This window comes from Vulpes lagopus, chromosome 23, assembly GCF_018345385.1.
Source record: "Vulpes lagopus strain Blue_001 chromosome 23, ASM1834538v1, whole genome shotgun sequence".
Taxonomy (NCBI): domain Eukaryota; kingdom Metazoa; phylum Chordata; class Mammalia; order Carnivora; family Canidae; genus Vulpes; species Vulpes lagopus.
The window spans coordinates 5,923,896-5,944,736 of record NC_054846.1 but is presented as its reverse complement, the minus strand read 5'-3'; the positions used below and the strand labels follow the sequence as shown (position 1 = coordinate 5,944,736).

At 34.0% G+C, this 20,841-nt stretch overlaps 1 protein-coding gene across 2 annotated transcripts in view; it reads right to left on the bottom strand.

The window, feature by feature from the left end:
- Window positions 1-20,841, bottom strand: part of FSTL5 (follistatin like 5) — a 679,148-nt gene that overhangs the window by 302,428 nt on the left and 355,879 nt on the right. For both annotated transcript variants that reach the window (XM_041737850.1, XM_041737852.1), the window contains exon 5: window positions 12,339-12,535. In XM_041737850.1, coding sequence (XP_041593784.1) covers window positions 12,339-12,535 — 197 coding nt within the window. The remainder of the gene's footprint in view (window positions 1-12,338; window positions 12,536-20,841) is intronic.

Below are 20,841 nucleotides of genomic sequence, written 5' to 3'. Positions count from 1 at the left end.
AGAGCATTTGTTCCAACTTTCATCTCCAAATTATTTGTGAAAAATGAAGTTAGATTTTTTTTTTTTTTTCTTCTCTGCCTAAACTCCTCCTCAGCTGGAAGTTAAGCCGTTTGGGATTGTGCATTAACTCCCTCGGTCACAAAAGAGCTATTAAGCAAATGACTGTTTCCAGGAGCCAAAGAGAATTAATGCACCAATTGATGATGAAAATCTATCCAAGTGTGGGTGAGAAAAATCATCAGACTTTTTCTCCTCTGTGCTCTGTCCTATGGACTGAGGCTGTAGCTTTTTTATACTCTACTGCTTTGACTATTGCCTCTCAAATAAAAGAGCTCCCCAAGATTTTTCAAACATTCCTACCCGTCTGGGTGGCTGCATAGCTGTGCCCATGGCTTTTCATATTCTCCTACATGCAGAGGCAGTATTTCACTTGCTGTGCATTACAGCGTGGTTTTAAAAAGCGATGGCACGTAATCAGAAAATGCAGGCTCTGAGGTCAGCCAGCTTTGGGTTCTGCTCCTGCTAATGCCACTTAGCAGTTCTATAATCTCTGGCAAATCACTTAACCTTTCCTCAACTAGAAATTGGAGGTAGTAACATTTATGTCTCATGGCTATCGTGAAGAGTATACACACGCACACACACACGTACCTAAACACACACACATACACTCACATAAAGTTAGAAGACAACACATAATGTGTACTCAAAAATACACAATTTTAAAGTCAAAAATAGTGACGTTTTAAACCTGTAATGTGCTTCTTATGCAAATAATTCACTGCCGATTTCCACACCAGCTTGCATATGCACTACTGTGTGTTCACCATAGATTACTGTCTTTGATAAAGCAGTAGGCTTTGTTAGATCAGTGGCAGATTAGTGACACTAACTTCTAAAGGTTCTCAGATGCTCTCGAACTTTTTTTTTTTAATAACCTTTTTGGGAACATCTCCATGTTAAAAGTTTAGTTATGCCAGATATTGGCCGAGCTAGAGAGGTAGCTCTGAGGATGGAGCTTAGCTTGAGGGTCACTAGAGCCTCCGGCCCCCTTCTGCAGCCACCTGAGCATTGCTAAATACAACTTGCACAATACACTGGGTTATCTGCTCTTGTGTAATGTATTCACATTCCGTTGGTTAAGCTGATATTCGCTGCCTTAGAGGGGGAGAAAAGGCAAAACATTTATCTGCTTTAATTGATCCATATACCTAGATATTGTTGAGAGCGAGTATTAAGCCTTACACTTTTGCACAGTCCAGCTGGAGGGATTAACAAAACTACCTAACGGCTGAAGCCATCTCTCCTATAAGCCTAATGAGAAAACTAATACTGCTTTTCTATTTAGAAAGCAACAGAGCTCTCAGCCATTCTCCATCTGTTATTTGTTAGATCATGGAAAATGACTTTTTCCCGGGTGGTAAGGGGGCAGCATATTTCATCTTACCTCACTACGCTCTTCCTAAAGATCTGCAATGCAAGCGGTGTAGTAATTTTAAGGATGCAGTGACAGCAGGGTTTGGTCAGGTACTTTAATAATATTTTTTAGTGGTTTTTATTCTCTCACACATGTTCATAAAGAGAAGGAGATGGAAAAACCTGGAGAAATTGTTCATCATTTTCTGTCTCACATTTTCTATTTTAATAGTTTGCTCAGATTAAGTCATGTGCTAGACAAGGAGATGAACTTCTACCTTTCTCTTGAATGCTGGCATAACACTAGCTTGATCTTGATTTGATCCTGATCTTGATTTGATCATGATTATACAACTTAAGCTGGATGTGCTGTTTTAATGAGTGTGCCCTAGAGAAGCAAATGGTCTTGGCTAGAAGTTCTCAAAAACAACAACAACAAAAAAAACCCAACTATGTCATCTATATTGGACCATGCTCATGTACAGGAGAAAGATGATTCTTCCCTTACCATCAATATTTCAAATACACATTTTTCTTCATTTTATTCCATTTTTTTTGGTCAATGTAACAGCTTATTTAAAATATACTTCCTGGGATCCCTGGGTGGCTCAGTGATTTAGCACCTGCCTTGGGCCCAGGGCGTGATCCTGGAGACTCGGGATCAAGTCCCACTTGAGGCTCCTTGCATGGAGCCGGCTTCTCCCTCTGCCTGTGTCTCTGCCTCTCTGTCTCTCATGAATAAATAAAAATCTTAAAAAAAATAAGATAAAATATATTTCCTAGTAACTTCTTCTCTCCTTTAGGTTTCCTGATGGGATCTGTGTACAGTCTGAGGTATTTCAAACGAGGGGGATACTTTTCTATGACCTTTTAACCAGCATGGAGAAATTGCTTTAGATATCTAGAGTTTTGATAACCTTAAAGTAATGAGTGTTTGACTGCCTGCAAGAAAGCATGACAGGAAATAAGCAGATTTCCTCCCCAAGGGCACAGTAACATATCAAACACTCTTTGACACAGGGGATCCAAACTTGTAGGGCTTTCATCGTTGACAACATTTCTTTTATGTATGTCTGGCACTGGTTCCAAGAACTTCCCAGTCTAGGCCCTTCAAAATACATGTGCTATTTCTGAACTAGTGATCATGTACAGCCAGACTCACTGAATATATTGTTATCTAAGTATCTTATGATGAATATTTAGTCAGGGAGATCACTCATAATTTCATTTGTTATCTACTGTAAAATATTGAATATGTTTCCCAAATTTACCAGTGTTTTGGTGAGTTTTCTAAGGCCACAAAAATTAGAGATTCTTACTTTCTTTAGTAATCAAAAATCAAGTTATATGAATCTTGGGCTCCACAGAGATTAGAGTCAATGTGACCTGACAGGAGTATTAGCAGAATGTATGTCATCCAAGGAACCCAGATACACAGCATCCCAGAGGGGATATATATTTAATTTCAAAGTAATAGAACTGTCAAGGTTGCATGAGGAATTATAATAACTCAGGGATGATTCAATGTTTTGATACTACATTCTTTTTTCTTCCAAAACATAAGAACAAAAACAAAAACAAAACTGTCCCTCCCAAAGTAAACTATTCTCGTTATTATTCTCCTTCATTTGTTTAATCAGGTATCTATTTAACAAGTCATTTTTGAGTATCTACTATGTGTCAAACTCTTTCCTAAACTCTGAAAACAGCCAACAAGATAGACAAAAGTCCCTCCCATGTGGGACTTATATGCTAGCAGAGAGGGAACAAATAAATATATAAGTAAACTACATAGTATGTCAGACAATAAGTTATCTGAGGATAAATAAAAATGGAAAGAATAAAAAGGAAAATGCTGGAGGTAGGTGTAGAGAATTATCTTTCTGCTGTGGAGACATATGGATGGGTATTAGTTTTCTGGGCATATATATTATGACTTAGAAATCAAAGATTATTATAATCACTCTCATAAAAGAGGTTAAATACATAGAATTAATTTTTATATATGGACTTAATAATCTCAAGTCAAGTCATAGTGATGAAACCACTGGTGTGAGGGTATAGGAGGACAATGGAATAGAATCTTCCAGTTCTGTGTCTTTTTCTTTACTCTCCTTGGTAGAGACGGACAAATAGCAACTGTAAACTCATGGAAGGACACACTACTCATATGTTCAAAAGCTCAACTGAGGGCTGAGCTTTACCTCATCCTTTGCAAGCTTTTCGCCTCAAACTAATCATGACCATTTCACAATCACAATGATCTCAGTTATCGGAGCTCAGTGCTCCTCTATTTTAAAGAAAATGTATCACATTTGTGAAGTTGAAGAGAAAATATTTTCACTCTTTACTTGGCAAATTGTGCAGATTTCATCAAAGCCTAGGGGGTCAGGAAATAAATATACTTTATAAGAAATCATATCTTTAGGCATTATCTTTAAATCTCTCCCACGTGCTCTATATGGATGGGTTGGCTTCTCTACTACTTAGTTCTCTGAACATTTCCTTGTACACTTCCTTTCTGCTTCTCTCCTTCTCTCCCTTCCTCCTCCTTTTTGTCTTTCCCTTTTTAACAACCAACATATGACAAGAATTGTGCTAGATGTTGGAGATATAGTAAATAAGAATGACATAGTCTTTGTCCTCAGGGAGATAATTTTCTAGAGAAGATGAGTGGGAACAGGTAATCAAATAATTAAATAAACAAGATAATTACAGATTGTTAACAGTGCTCTAAAAAGTAAAAAAGGTGAAAGGGCAGAGGATAAATAATTAACATTACAAATTATAGTAGTTTACTCATATATACCCGATGCTATCCTGCAATAGGTGTATTAGAAGGAGGGAATCTCATAAAAATTAATTACACCTTTAAGTTCTCTTTTAGATTTTGTAACATTTAAAAAATCAATACGGCCAACGTTAATTCTTTTGAAAGACCTGCTGAAGAGATTACATTATTCAACTACCGGTGGGAAGAAAAATATTTTATTTTTAAGGGATTATATATGGTTCACAGGGATTGTGTAAATGTGAGTGCCTAATTATTAACTGCACTTTAACATTCCAAGGGAAAGATGCTATAAATGATATGTTTATTTTATGAAAAAACAAAACTTCAATTTTCCAATTGTCTTGTGCATATTATTATGAACAACATTAAAAAAAAAGAATATTTGAAACTAGTTACTAATGTTTCTAGGTAGAATTGAAAGTACTGTTTCTTAATTGTAGCCCCAAGGGGCTCCTAAACCAACATTCACAGGCCTTACCTTTCTCTGTTAAGTGCTAATCGTTGCTGGAAACCTTCAACGCTGGAAAGGAAACTGCCAGTACTATGAAGATCTGCCTACTGGCATTGCCACTGCCATTCTAAGTGGAACACCTGGTTTCTGCTGTCTTATTTTGTCTAGCGGAAGGTTTATGGGGTTTTTAAATCTTAAATAGGATTAATTACCATGGCATTCCCTGGAAGTTCTCACTTATCTCCCTTATCTATCCAGACAAGTGCTTATTTATTTGTTTTTAGTTCGTCTTCACTGAAATAGCTTTTTATCTATTAGACAAAACAATTCTTACCAATCTTTTAGTAAATAAATATGTTGACTAGGCACCAGAACCTTTTAAGAAATCTTTAAATTTGTAATAGGTTTTATCAACTCAAAGTAAGATTAACTGTCCATTCCCTATGTAACAGTTCTAAACATTTTTAAAGAAAATTGTATGCACAAAGGTTGCGAAAACATCATTGCCATGCCCATCCTGATAGCTTAAAAATATCCAGTCTTATTTATTCTTGCTTTTTATTTAATTTCGTAAATGTATTCACATATGGTAGTCATTGAGCAAATAGCTTTTTAAGTCAAATATGTATAACATAATAATCTAAATCCTGTGAACAAGTAGCTCTTTTTATTATTTTAATAAAGAGTTGGCATGTGTGCACATTAGGGAAATATTTCATTCTAATATGCATGCCTAATGTGAATCAGCTTATTAAGATGACAGACTCTAAATGAAGAAAGAGCTAAATCAATATACTCAATACAGCTGCTTATTTAAACTCAGAATCACAAGGGAATGATTTTGCTTACTTAAATTCTACGGGTGGTTATTTTATGAAATAGGGAGAGGCCGAAGGAGTAGATTTTCCAAGCTGTTAGCACTTTTTCACTTTAAGAACCCTGTGTTCACTGCTGTTAAGTTTACCAAGGAAGCCATTAGGCTGAGTTGGCTCTAATGCCCTGGCGCCTATGTAAACAAGCCCAGATCTAAGCTGTAAATGCTTCAACTTTTCAAGACTGACAACCCATCACAAATAGCCAAGTAGGTTTTAAGCTACAGCCAATCAGTGAGTTCCTTACTTTGCCTTCTCCTTTCCTCCATGAGTTCTCCCCTAGCTCCCCCTCAGCGAAGTGCTTCTTCACCATGTCTGGTTTGGCACTGCCCAACTCAATTTTTGCTCAAGAAAATTCTTAAAATTTTAATACGATGCAGCTTATCTTTTAACACGGCTAACAAACCCAAGGATGCCATTCCACAGGGTGAAGGCTGTAGCCTCATCTTACCCCAAAGATCCAACCTATCAGACCGCAGTGCAAGACACAGTTGTCCATTTCCCTCTAAGGGACAATCTGGACAAATTTCTTTGTGTTTCAGATCCTGGGCTGTTCTAAGTCAAACACCTGGTTTCTGCTGGACTTACTTTGCCTACTAGACCGCTTATGGGGTTTTAAAATGTTAAATAGGATTAATTAATTACCATGGCATTCTCTGGAAGTTCTCACTTATCTCCCTTCTCTATCCAGACAAGTGCTTATTTATTTGTATTTAGTCTTTTCTCAGTAAAATAGCTTCGAATACCAAACAAGTGAGTTTTCACACCTTATCAGAATGGTCCTCAAGAAAAGGCAGGATGTTTGGTTTGCCTTTAGTACATGGAATTAGTTACCAGCAGAGACTACTCAGTTCTATACCCTCCTTATGAATGGGATCCAGGCGCTAGAGCAGGGATTCAAGAAAAGATATAGACCACTAACTAGAACAAAATAAATGACAATTTACCTGTTTTCAATAAAGAGAAGAGAGACATTTAAAGACAAAATGCATAAAATACATTAAATGTTATTGAAATATTACCTTTGTCATATAGTAATTAAGACACTTATATGGGAAAGGAGACAAGGGTAATCTGTACCTATAAAAAAAAAAATTTGATAGACACTCCACTTTACCTACCATCCATATCCATATCATTTGGGCAATAGAAAGCCTCACCCAAAAGGTGAAAGTGGGCCATATACTAGAGGAAAGAGTTGTGGGACATAATTAGGTTCTGAGGGTAAAAAAAAAAAAAAAAAAAATAGGGCACAAGACAGATGCTAGGAATTTCTTCTAGTTTCAAAGACTGATGATATATTTCTCCCTAAGGGAAGAGTATGATGGATATTGGTTTTTGACGTTGGTGTTATATCTTATAACTTGTTATTAGTTTTTTAACTAAGATAGATTTTGGCAACCATGGAATGTGATGCATTTGGTCATATAAATTTAGTAGTAGAATCTGAAATAGGACATATTTTTTGCATGATAAAGAATTTAGAGCCCCAAGTTGAGAGATAGATTTGGGCACTGCATCTGTGGTGCAGGGAATGCCAAGCACACCATGGACACAGCACAAGGAAAGGAAAAGGGTACAAAATGCTTTATCTAAACTGGATTTCAATTTGGGATTTAAGTAATTTGTGATATAAACACCTTATATCTTCCTTGCAAGGCTACAATGTTTTTTGCAAGAATCTATCTATCTATCTATCTATCTATCTATCTATCTATGCAATTTTTTGTGCTCAAAAAGAAGTGCAAAGAGGACACAGATTTCTGAATTACAGCAATAAAATAATAGTATCACTACTATTATCACTAATATTACTATTGATCAGTTACTATAACATAGTACTCAGGATTTAACAATTCACGCTGACTATATGAGATATATATATATAAGTACTTCAAATGAGATGAGCAGTATAAAAACATACCATCATTTCTTTTCTTCTGATTTCTTGGGATAACCAAAACTACTTATTTTCTTTTGCAAGAACTACTTTTTTTCTTTTTTGAATTTTTTAAAATATTTATTTATTTGAGAGACAGAGTCTGTGGGGAAGTGGGGGAGAGGGGCAGAGGGAGCTAATCTTCAAACAAACTCGCTGCTGGGCAGGGAACCCTACTGGGGTTCAATCTTCTGACCCTGAGATCATGACCTGAACCAAAACTAACTGTTGGAGGCTTAACCAACTGAGCCACCCAGTCACCCTTTTTAATTTTTTAAAGACTTTATTTATTTATTTTATAGAGGGATAGAGGAGTGTATATGCACATGGGGGGAGGGACAGAGGGAAAGGAAGAGAGAGAATCTCAAGCAGAATCCTTGCTGAGCCGGGAACCAAACAGGGGGCTCTATCCTCTGACCCTGAGATCATGACCTGAGTCAAAATCAACAGTTGGATGCTCTACTGACTGAGCTACCCAGGTGCCCCAAGCCATTTTCTTCATTGTAAAAGTTGATATTAAAATATTTTTCATGTTTAATAATGTGCTTATAGATTTCTGGGTCATAATGGCTATGACCTAACAGTGAACTAATGGTATTTAAGTTGTTATCACCTAATATCCAAGTGCAAGCAATAAAAAAATGCAGAGGATGAGCATAATGGAAATATTATTCAATCACTCATTGACTAACTTCAGTATGTGTGCCCTCTTTATTTCCATGATCATCCATGGCAATCACATGAAAGTTATCTTCATGTATTTTCTGTATTTTCACTGTATTTTCTATATGCTAGTCATGTTTCTTAGAAGGGTACATATTATAAATGATATGAATATTATAAATATTATTATACCTGTTATTGCCAATATATGGAAAGGAAAATAAAGTCACAGAGTTTAAGTAACTCACCAAAGGTTCACAGGTTGTAAGTAGTAAAGATGTGATTTGAATTCAGGCTCTATAATCAAAGTTCTTATCCACCACACTTTGATCATAAAAAAAGATTATTTTGAAAAAAAATATCCAGGACTTCATCAATTTAGAACCACTGACTCCTTTTCCCTTTGAGACATTGTCCTTTTTCTTTTGAAATGCATATGTCATCCCCTTTGTTGATTTCTTTTCTTCTGTTATTACCTGTTTTAACTCTTCCAGACCCTCCATTGCCAATGGCAAATCTACCAGTGTGCTACCATCAATTTTATCAATTTTATAAAATACAATTCTCTTGAAAGTCTAAAATCTCACTTTGCTATAAATTTATATTTTATAATTGGGTATTCTAATATACAAAAATGAGCATCAGACTGAAAGAGTAAATGTGCAGTTACAGATGCTTATGTTAAGCTAGAGAAGTGAAGAAATGGATTGATTAAGATTTATTTCTATAACTGGTGAGTTCATTTTAGCAAATATTTTCTTGCTGTGACACGTTGTTAGCTGTGATACTAAAGATCTTATTCCTTTTATCTATTACATTTTTTATGCATTTTTACCCTCAACTAGAAAGACCTCTAGGTTCTAATTTACTTGAAAATCTGCAAGAAAAACTCTAGAATATATATTCATTATGTAGAATAAAAATAGAATGTGTGCAGCCAGCTTTCATGCTGCAATTATAAAAACCTCAAAGCCGAATTATATTCTTTAATTTTTACTTGTCACTGGCAGTATCTTAGAGTTACATATTACATTTTTTCTAATAATGGCTTGTAAATTATTAAGAGACACCATTAAGATCCTTTCCTTTTTTACCCTTTTCAGTTAAATTATTTTAAAATTCCATATTAAATTATGATATTATATGTTTCAAAATTTATTAATAAAACCATATGCATTATTGGTTATAATAGCTGGCAAAAAGATCTTAAAAAGAGTACCTTAACCTAAAAAATACACAAGTCAAAAACAACATTTGTTCTAGACATATCTAGATATTTATTATTATATCTTTTCAAGAGGGCTTCTTATAACCCTCTGTTGTTGTTGTTGTCATTTTCCTCCTTTTTTTTTTTCATAGTTGATTACTGACAGATGAGATACATTTTCACGACACACCACTGAAGGTGTGAATGACTTATCTGGCATGGGATGTACTCAGAATGAAGTCAGTAAACCTCCCAGAACTTTCCTTGCATGTACTTCACGTATAGCCAAGATGTAAATGGGTTTCTGAAGTTTCTGAAAATAAAGTTTCTGAAGATAACTTTCAGATAAATTGGAAGGGCACTTTTCAGACTTAAAGCAAGTCCAAATCAAGGGAAACAGAGAAAACAAAACTCTATTTTGCAGCCGATGAACCTCATTGTGGGTTGAGTTGTATCTTCTCAAAAGATATTTTGAAGTCCTAATCCCAAGTGCCTCAGCATGTAACATTTTTTGAAACTAGGGCTGTTGAAGATGTAATTAGGTAACTTAAAATGAGGCCATACTGGAGTAGGGCGGCTCCTTAATTCAATAGGACCGATGTCCTTTTAAGAAAACACAAGGCTTTGTGAAGACAGACACACAGAGAGGATGCTCTGCGACTATAGAGGCAGAATGACGTTATCTGCACGCCAGGGAATGCCAGGCAATGGCCAGCACTGCCGTAAACTTAAAGAGACAAGCAAAGGTCCTCCTCCAGGTACTTCAGAGAGAGAAAGGCTTAGGCAGCTTCTTGATTTTAGACACTGAGCCTCCAGAACACAGAGAGGGGTTGATTTAGGAACCACTTTGCATTACTTTGTTATGGCTGCCCTGGGAAACGAACACAAACTTCAAGTGGCAGAAACTTGAAACAGGTAGAGTTCTGTGTCACTGCCATTTTCTAGTGAGGAACAATTTTCTATTTGGATTTAGATGTAGCTACTATGATAACAACTGGATTGGGTAAGATGGATGTTTTGTACCCAGCCAGTGGTTACACCAGTATGGAGATGTGATATATGTGATATATATTATATAAAATAAAAATAAAAGTGAAAACACATTGTATTCCAATATGTCAGGCCCACGTAGATCAAGGTGACAAGCCTTAATTTTAGATTCATTTTAATTAACTAGTCATTTCTCATTGTCACTATAAATATAAAATTCTAGAGTTTCTTTCTTGAAAAATAAATGATGAGGTAAGTGATAACAGATATTTTAATTAAAGGTTTTATAATTTTACCTAAAATTCCAGAATTTGATTCTTTAAAATCTAATGCCTGGATTTAGTAACTAGTCGATGAATGCAGGCTGAATTAAAGAAGATAATGAAAATGATATATATTTTAATTAACTGGAATGGGAAGAACTATAATCAACTTTGTTACAAAGTCACTTTGACATAACGTCTCTAAGCTAAGTTACACTATTCCAAAGCTAAGAAATTCTTGTATAATAAAATCAATATCCCACAGTGTCAGATTTTAAAGAGAAATCATAAAATTAACCATAAGAGATGAATGGCATGATGTTACAGAGATACACTAATGGATTTTTTTAAAACTATATTAACTGCTAATCACTGGAGGAAAATCCACCTGAATATACACACTACAGGGATTATCAAGAAGTAAGCAAAATTCCTCCGTGCTATCACCATTTTCCTAGATTGGTCTAGATTGGCTTCTTTCTCCATTACTCCCTAAAACCTGTATACATTTTTAGAGAAGTCTTATGTCTCATTTAACATTTCTACTTCTAACTACAACTAGTTTAGGTTTCTTGAGTCTGGGTATTACATTTTCCTTCAAACTAGTCTGTCTGTTTTCATGACACACACATACACATAAAAGTGTTTCTATTTTTCCAAAATGGCTTAAATAGACATTCTGTTTATTCAAATATTCTCTTTAATAACAATTTTCTCATTACATGTTTCATTTTGGTGACAATTTTCAAATAAATGAAATTTAATAATGTGGATTTAATATTAAACCTAGATTGACTATATCTTAATTGATCTTTCATTATTTAAACAGTAAAATATTTCAGTAATTTGATACCTTCTTAAATGATTTATTTATATTATGATTATAGATGTGCTCAATTGCTGGCGAATAGTTCCCTTGAATATTGGATACATAAATTTTTATTGACTGATAGAAAATTAAACATTACAAAAGCTCCAGAATACATCTGAAGATACACATTTTGTAAGATAAAGAACTGATTCCTTTAGGTATTTAAGGTAGAGAAACCTATCAAAAATAGTTACCTCTTTTTAAACTACACAACATCATATAAATGTTACTTGAAATTAATACTGCTGATAGAGTAGTGTTAGAAGAAAAACAATACCAAAACCTAAAACCAAACAAAAAAACAATCCTAAAGTGACATCACTTAGGCCACATGCCCAAACTGGGGTTTAATACATAATCTACTTGTAGTTCAACCTCCCCCAGAAATATAGTCTTAGTAGGTCAGTCAAGAATTTTTCAGTCAGCACCACTAAGTCTGCCACATGGGCCCTTTCCAACCCCCAAAAGAAGATGAGGTAATCTACATGATAATGGCCCTTTTCTTACCCTCAAAGGAAAAGCAGCCTTGTCTGGAACAATCTTTCTCTTTTTGCTAATAATTGTTTTGCCACACTCTCCTCTACAAAAACTTTCCATTTCGTACAATTGCTCCAGCCCCCCCTCTATCTGCTTAATGGGATGCTGCCCAATTCATGTATTGTTCAATAAAGCCAATTATATCTTTAAAATCTACTCAGTTGAATCTTATTTAACACTAGTCAAATTTTACACTTAAAAATATGTTTAGTCCTCACTCTCAAATAATATAGATTAAGTATATATTTTATTAATACCGAATAAATTCACACAGATGTAAATATATTGTACATTCTATATTTAAATAAACTTGTTAATTTAATCATCAATCATACCTGAGTCAGTTCATTAATATCTACAAGTCCGTTACTGTCAGCATCAAAATATTTAAACATTTGATCCACCAACAACTTCTTCCAAGATATGTCATCACCGTTAGGGTTGTCATTTTCTTGTGTAATATATTTTTGATTTTGTAAATCTAAAAGCATGCTTTTCATCTTGCTGTATTCAGTGGCCTTGCAGTTATCTCCTGTAACAAAAGAATTAAGTTATTTTTAAAACAATATTATTGAAAAGGAATCATTTATTGTATCAATATTAAGAAGCTGATATCTTTTATAGATAATATATTTGGTACATAACTTTTATGTTCCTACTTTGCATACTTTACACATATATAAGGTAAAAATAATGGGTTATATTCATGGTAGGATAGAAAATTTTCATTTGTATCCAATCTAGCAACAACATATTTACTGTGTATTTTCTCTATGCCAAAGTAATTTGTTCCTCAGTATACATTCCTATATAGGTAGTTCACAGGTTTTGAAGCACAGGGAGATGAAATGACCTGCCGAAGGCAAAGGGTTAGATTGTGTTGAATTTTGCACTTGAACTCATATATATCTGGTTTCAAAATAGAATAAGATATTTTTAACTGGCAGTATGCTTTTTTCTTTTTGAATTTGTTTTGAAGAAATTTATATATGTGTGTGTTCGCATTTTTAAAAATTCTATTCTTAATGATGCTAAATGCATATTTGTGTTCCTATAAAAGTCTTTATTTTTCTGATATTCGTTTATCTCTCCTTTCCGAGCACTCGGTGTATACCATGATATATGTTTGCATTTTGTATCCTGAAGTTTCAACTTTGCAAATTTTATCTCCACAAATGAAGTATAAGCTCGTTGAACTAACAATGCATTACAGCTTTATCAGTATTTCCCACAGAATAACCAGGGCAACACTGGCAACATCAGAGTTAGTGAAAATAATTGCTTGGCTTAATGTCTTAAAAAATAACTGCAAATGCTCTAATATGTTCACATAATTATCTTACAAAGGATTTTTCTTATACTGTCCCCATGATAGTGTCTTTAAATAATAAATTGAAAAGTAGCATATACCACTGATAACAAATGTGATATAAAATATATTATAGAAAATACAGCGCCTAATGTAACTTGTAATGAAAAAGTAGTAGGTATTGCATCAGTCAAAAATTTTTAGAACATATCTTTAGGGAAAATACCAACTTTATAATTGTTGTCAATTTTGACAATTAGACTTTAACAGAATCTATAATTTTAAAAGATTTAAAAGATCTCTGAAGATTTTTAAATATATGTTTGAGAAGCATGGAGTTGAAAAACAGTATTCATTCTCTTTCAAGACAAGACGGAAAACAATCTCTTCTAGAGAGATGAGAGACTGTCTTATTTTTCAAAGACAGCAAAATAACTACTGTTGTTCAGCAATTTTAGTGTTTAGCAATCCTGTCAAGAGCTTCTTTTTTACAACAAACGTAAACTTTGTGCTGCAGATTAAGTGAATTTTGCGTTATTCTGTTCTCGGTAAAAAATAATACTAAAAATGTTCTTAGGATAGCAAAGAAATCGCTGACAAAAAAAGAGAAGTAATCAAATCTAGAGGGAGGTAGTGATTTTAGTGTCCATGAAAGTGGCCTTCCGACATGATGTGCCTGTGATTGTGTGTGTGAACATGTGTATGCATCAGGAAGTGAGAGAATGTTCGAGAGAAGCATGTGAAAAAGGATCACAGACTATTCCAATAGCCCTACCTGGGATTTCTGTATTTGACTTTGGGTCTGTGTTTCCTTTCATCTGACTGTAACGAGTAGGGTGCAGTTTGGAGATGCTGACCTGGGGCTATAGACAATGTGAAGATGAGAATGCTGGTGAGAGGCCAGAGTAACTAGGGTTTAAATGCTGAGAACCTGTTAACTAATATTTGACACTTGAGTGAAGAGGATACAGTTTGAGTTGTTACACTCTAATTTTGATCTAGTTGAGTATTGTCATCAACACAATGATCTCTATTAATACTTTCATTTTTCAACTTGTAAATTTCCATGAAAGTTCAAGTGGTTGCCTGCAATCCAAAGAAAATAAAAATAAAAGCATTCCAGTGAAGGCATTTATAGTCTATGAAAATGGACAAGAAGTAGTTATACACGTATGCAAAATTTTGTGGAATTTATAGATTTAATAAAATTTCTGTCACAGGTTTTTTTTTAGTAATAAATAGGAACATCTGCTATTAACAATAAATCACATGTAATGCAGATTTCCTACGTGTCAGGAGCTTTACACATATTAAATCCGTTCACCCTCACAACAGTCCCAAAAGAAAGACAATACAGTGTCATCATTTTATAGATGAGAAATTGAGGCATAGGGAAATTAAGCAACTGGTTCAAAGCTACAGGGCGAAAAGGGAGCACAATGATTTTTACGTACAAGCAATATCCCTTTTGTCCTTTCTTCACTACTTCTCTCATCTTCAGAACTGAGTTTTAAAATCAACATATATATGGGATTCAGTAAATTTGTCCATGGATTATTTGAAAAGGGCAAAATAAACATAATAATAAACTCTAGGCAAATGGAAAAAAAAAACGCATAATGGAAAAAGAAAAGGACTGCCTGAGAAGTTGCAGAAAATAAGAAAGTACTACTAAAGGGAAAAAAAACTTTCAAAGAAGAGAGTATGAGGAAATGTGAAATGTTGCAGAATAAAAGTAAGATAAACAATGAAACATGTTTGTTGAAGTCCTTGAACTGTAGGTAATTGGACACCTTAAAGAAAAATTTTAGTAAATAAATGGAGTAACATTCTTTAAATCTAGAATCTCCTTTCATTTAAGATTTATTTATTTGAGATAGAGAGAGAGAGAGAATCCCAAGCACACTCCCCACTGAGCGTGGAACCAAGTGTGCGGCTGGATCCCACGCCCCTGAGATCATGACTTGAGCCAAAATCAAGAGTCGGATGCTTAACTGACAGAGCCACCCAGGTGCCCCTAGAATCTCCTTTTTTATTATATACCTCCTTCCCATTGGAATCGATATTTTCTCTATTTTGTTTTATGTTATTTTAATTACAATATAGTTAGCATAGATTATTATATTACTTTCAAGTGTACAATATAGTGATTCAACACTTCCACAAATGACCTAGTGCTCATAGGACAAGTGCACTCCTTAATCTCCATCACCTATTCCCCCATCTTCCCACCCACCTCCCCTCTGGAAACCATAGGTTTGTTCTCTATAGCTAAGAGTTTGTTTCTTAGTTTCCCTTTTTCACACTTTCTAATGTTCACTTGTTTTGTTTCTTAAATCACACATATGAATGAAATCATATGGTGTTTGCCTTTCTCTGACTTATTTCTCTTAGCCTTATATTCCCTAGCTATATCCATGTCTTTGAAAATGGCAAGATTTCATTCTTTTTTATGGCTGAATAATAGTCAATTGTATATATATATATATGGATATGGATAAAATTATACTTTCAAAATATATACATATATATATATGTATATATACATATATACACCATGTCTTTTTTATCCATTCATCTATTGATGGACATTTGGGCTCCTTCTGTAATTTGGCTACTATAAATGATAGTACTATAAACATATAAAAATAGAGGTGCATGTTTCTTTTTGAATTATTGTTTTTGTACTTTTTTGGGTAAGTACCCAGTAGTATGATAGTATGATAACTGGATCAGAGGGTAGCTCTATTTTAACTTTTTGAGGAACCTCCAAACTATTTTTCATGAGTGGCTGCCTCAGTTTGCATTCCCACCAGTGCATAAAGATTTCTTTTTCTCCATATCCTCCCAACACTCGTTTCCTGCATTTTCATTTTAGGCATTCTGACAGGTATGAGGTGATATCTCGGTGTTGTTTTGATTTGTGTTTCCCTGATGAGGAGTGACGCTAAACATCTTTTCATGTGTTCATTGGCCATTTGTATGTCTTCTTTGGAGAAATGTCTATTCACGTCTTCTGTCCACTTTTAATTGGATTGTTTCTTGGGTGTCGACTTGTATAAATTCTTTATACATTTTGAATACTAACCTTAATCAAACATGTCATTTGCAAATGTCTTCTAAATGGAGTAGACTTCTTTTTTACAGTGGGTTAAGGAGCAAAAACAGCATTTGGAAATATTAAATATTTACTGACTTTTCAGTGAAATAAAAAGAACTGCCATTATTAATGAAGAAGAATAGATATTCAGAAATAAACATCAATTAACAGATATTTGGAAATCCCAGACTCTTCCATGAATAACACAGGCAGGAGGGTAAGACATTTTTGTTTGTTTATTTACTGCTTTGATAAGATTCCTTTCTCAAAACTTAACCAACAGAGAGTGTTAGATTGGTGTAGCTAAGGGAAAGAAATATTTTCCTGGATTTACCTCCTATTCTAGGAGACAAGTAAGAGATCTCCTCTGCTGTTCCTACTCTAGACACTGAGAATAAGACAAATGAGATGCCTATTTGGTGGTGTCTATACCATCATCGTTCCCATGAATGTAGTGACACTGGGGCCCTGTGATTCTTGGTTCAGTGTCGTTCTAAGGGCAGTTAAAATCCATCTGGCCTTGGGGGATGGGAAAGATGCAGAATCTCTGACATTCAAGTGGCTGCACCTGTGTAGTTGGCAGTGCCTTTCCAAGTCTCTATGGAACCAAAGATAATTACATTTTATATATCCTATAGTACAAGTATCCATTTCAGTACATGGTAATTGCTAAAATTTATAGATTATACCAATTATGCTTTGTATTATGTTTTTTCAAAGGCTGTTTTTATCTTTTTGAAAGTATAATTTTATCCATCTCTTCTATCCATCAATAAAAATGACCTATTCCCTTCAACACAAAAATATTCAAATCTAAGTATACTATTTTTCTTTTTAACACTTATATTTAGAATTTGATTGATTTTGTTCTAATATAAGCTGAAATCTTAGATATTCAAAGAATAAAAATTAAATGCTTTGATTTAGTGTTAATTCTATCCATTTATTAGAATATATATTGGAACTCATACTGTTCAATAATTGTTAGTAAAATTCTTTCACATATTTTTAAAAAGATTTTATTGATTTATTTATGAGAGACAGAGAGAGAGAGAGAGAGAGAGAGAAGCAGAGGGAGAAGCAGGCTCCATGCAAGGAGCCTGACAGGGGACTCGATCCCAGATCCCAGGATCACGCCCTGGGAGGAAGGCGGCATAAACCCCTGAACCACCCAGCCTGCCCTCTTTCACATATTTTTAGAAAAATATTTTGCATTTAGAGCATAAGGAATATGTCAAAACTTTAGTATGTTGATTTACTATGTATATATGAATCAAATTCAACATGGAAAACATATTAATTTGTAAGTTGTTAAACTGTGTATGAAGGAGGTAAAATTACCTTTATTGAAAGTTGTCTGAACAGAATTAAAACAAACTTTAATCTTTAACTGGAAGATCTATTTAAATGTGAAAAAAATAGGAGTATAAATATTTTTGTGTTACTCTACTTAAATGTTGGTACCAAAAAGTATATAATAGTTATATACAAAATTAATGTAAATTTATTATGCCTCAGATACAAATCTAACTTTGAGAATTCACTAATACAAACACACATCGCATACCATTTCACAACTTAGTACATTTAAAAAAATATATATGTTCCATACCCAGGATGGAGCCCGATGCAGGACTCAAACTCACAATCCTGAGATCAACACCTTTGAGCCTAAATCTAGAGTCAGTCACCCAACTGACTGAAATACCCGGGTGCCCCCACAACTTAGGGTATTTTAAGAATCATGATTTTCTCCTAGAGACGGGGAATTTTATTTTTAAGTTTTAATTTAAATTCCAGTTACTTAACATATAGTATAATATTAGTTCAGGTGTACAATCTAGTGATTCAACACTTTCTTACAATACCCAATGGTCATCACAAGTGTCCTCCTGAAAGCTCAGGGCCTATTTTACCCAACCACCCACCCACCTTCCCTCTGGTAACCATCAGTCTGTTTTTTATAGTTAAGAGTCTGTTTCTTGGTGTGAGGCAGGGGATTTTTTTTTTTAAAGAACACACTTATGTTTTAGAGCAGTGTTAAGTTCACAGCTAAGTTGAGAGAAAGTAAAGATTTTCCATATATTCTCTGCCCTCCCCATGCATAGACTCCCCTACTATCAATATCCCCCAACAATCAGTGGACATGCTAAAAGTCCATTAGAGATCAAACAGAATGTAGCCTTCTAAGGTCTTTCACTTAATAATAAGCATTTAATATTCTTCCATGTTTTTTCATGGCTTGAGAATTCACTTCTAGTAGCATTTAATAATATTCCATTGCCATTGCCTGGATGCACCACAGTGTATATATCCATTCACCTACCAAAGGATGCTTCTAAGTTTTGGAAATTATGACTAAAATTGCTATAAGCAACCATGGTCAGATATTTATGTGGCCTTAGTTTTCAGCTCTTTTGTATAAATATCAAAAAGCATAATTGCTAGATCATATGGTAAAATTATGTTGTTTTGTAAGAAACCACTAAACGGTCCTCCAAAGTGGCTGTACCATTTAGTATTCCCATCAGCGATGTATAAGAGTTCCTATGGTTACACATCCTGCTGGCATTTTTTGGATTGTTCTGAATTTTCACCATCTAATACATGTGTGGTGACATCTTGTTTTACAGGCAGTTTTTTTTTAAGTTAATAAGTGACTATATTTTACTAGAGACCTTGGTTCTTTTACCCTTCCTTCACATGCTCTCTACACACGCACCATGTGATTTAGCTTAATTTAATATTTCCTTAAGCATTATTGAATACTTAAAGGAAAATGATTAAAAATACAATTAATTCAATTAGTATACTTACTAATTAGTTTTGGGAATTAATCCCAAATTATTTAATCCAAATTACTTCCCTTACTGGAAATAAAAGGAAAGTATTGTCAGTTAAATATCTATTTTCCAAACACTTTGTTACTTATGATTACTTCTGTCAATTACATGCTACACTGTCATTGACAACAAATTTCTATAAGCAGCATTAAAAAAAAAAAAAGATTTGGATTTCTAGTTTGGCAAATGTGATTGTATATTAGATTTTCTATAAAACTGCTCTAGTAACCAGGTCACTTTGCTCTCTTAATCCTAAGAGAACATTGATTAAAATGCCTGTGAGTGGTCATATTAGGCACACTATGCTCTTTCCAACTATACCCTTCAAAGGTGACACACTTTGGAACAAGTGCTCAACTCAGCCGTTACTTTCCATCACCACTCTCTTTCATCATCCCCATAAACATAGTCATGCCGAGAATGCTGACGGAAACACAACAAAATAAAAACAGCACAGTACAATGGTGAAATTGATGACCTAGAATGCTTGGAAACCTAAATGAAAAATGGACATTTATCTTACCCAAAGTAAATAAACTTACAATATTATCATAAAATTGGCCAAATGCGTTACTCAATTGTTTAGGGAATTTAATGGTCTTTTAAAGCATTATCTTTATAGTAAAAACCAAGAAAACATAATAGGCTTCATATGAAAAGGCATGCCTCCAATACAATACATGAAAGCTAATGGTGTTAAAACACTTTGTGAATTGAGTTTGTCCTACTTAATTTTTTTTTTTTCTGGAAAGCTATCTACAAATATTTTGCACATGAATATGTACAAAGTTCTTCCATCTTCTTACAATCTTACAATTACTGTTAAAATGTGAGCACATATTGCCTTACATATTATATCTTAAAGCTCTTGTGTTTTATGAAGATTATTACTTTTCGTTTATGTTACTTGTATGTATATCACACTTCTCAGAGTTAAGATTGCCTAAGTAAAAATTGCTTAATTTTTAAAGACTTTGGCCAAATCATTTAAAATTAACCAGATTACAAGAGAGTAAATCTATCCTTATACTGATTATAGTCAAAATTAAGACTCATGTAACTCCTTTGAGAATAGGTCTCTTAGTACTTTTGAGCCCTAAATAATCTTTCCCTACAATTTTATCACATCAGTCAAATATGTGGTTGCCAATGAAAGTTTTGTTTTTTGCATTTAAATTGCAAAAGATATACTATTCATCTGTGAAGCCATAGCCATATAATGATTTCTAATCCAGTATTTACACAGCAATTGTGTGTTGGCATTGTTCTAAGTATTTTACAGATAACTCATTTAATCTTTATATGACCTTATGAAGTAAGAACAATTACCATATCAATGAAAGCATAATAAGCCCAATAATAGGCTTGACATTTGACATTACATGAAAGGTGGAGAAACTTCTAACCCTAGGATTCTATGCCCATCACTCAGAAATTAACTCAGCTTTAATTGTTTTTTCCTCTGTTATTATACAGAATCGTGTGAAATTCTGTCAAGAACTTAAGTCTTCTGAAGACTGCCTTCATGCATGAAATCTGATATGCATAGTCAATGATAAATCATTTCTTTGTCTTCTATATTGGGA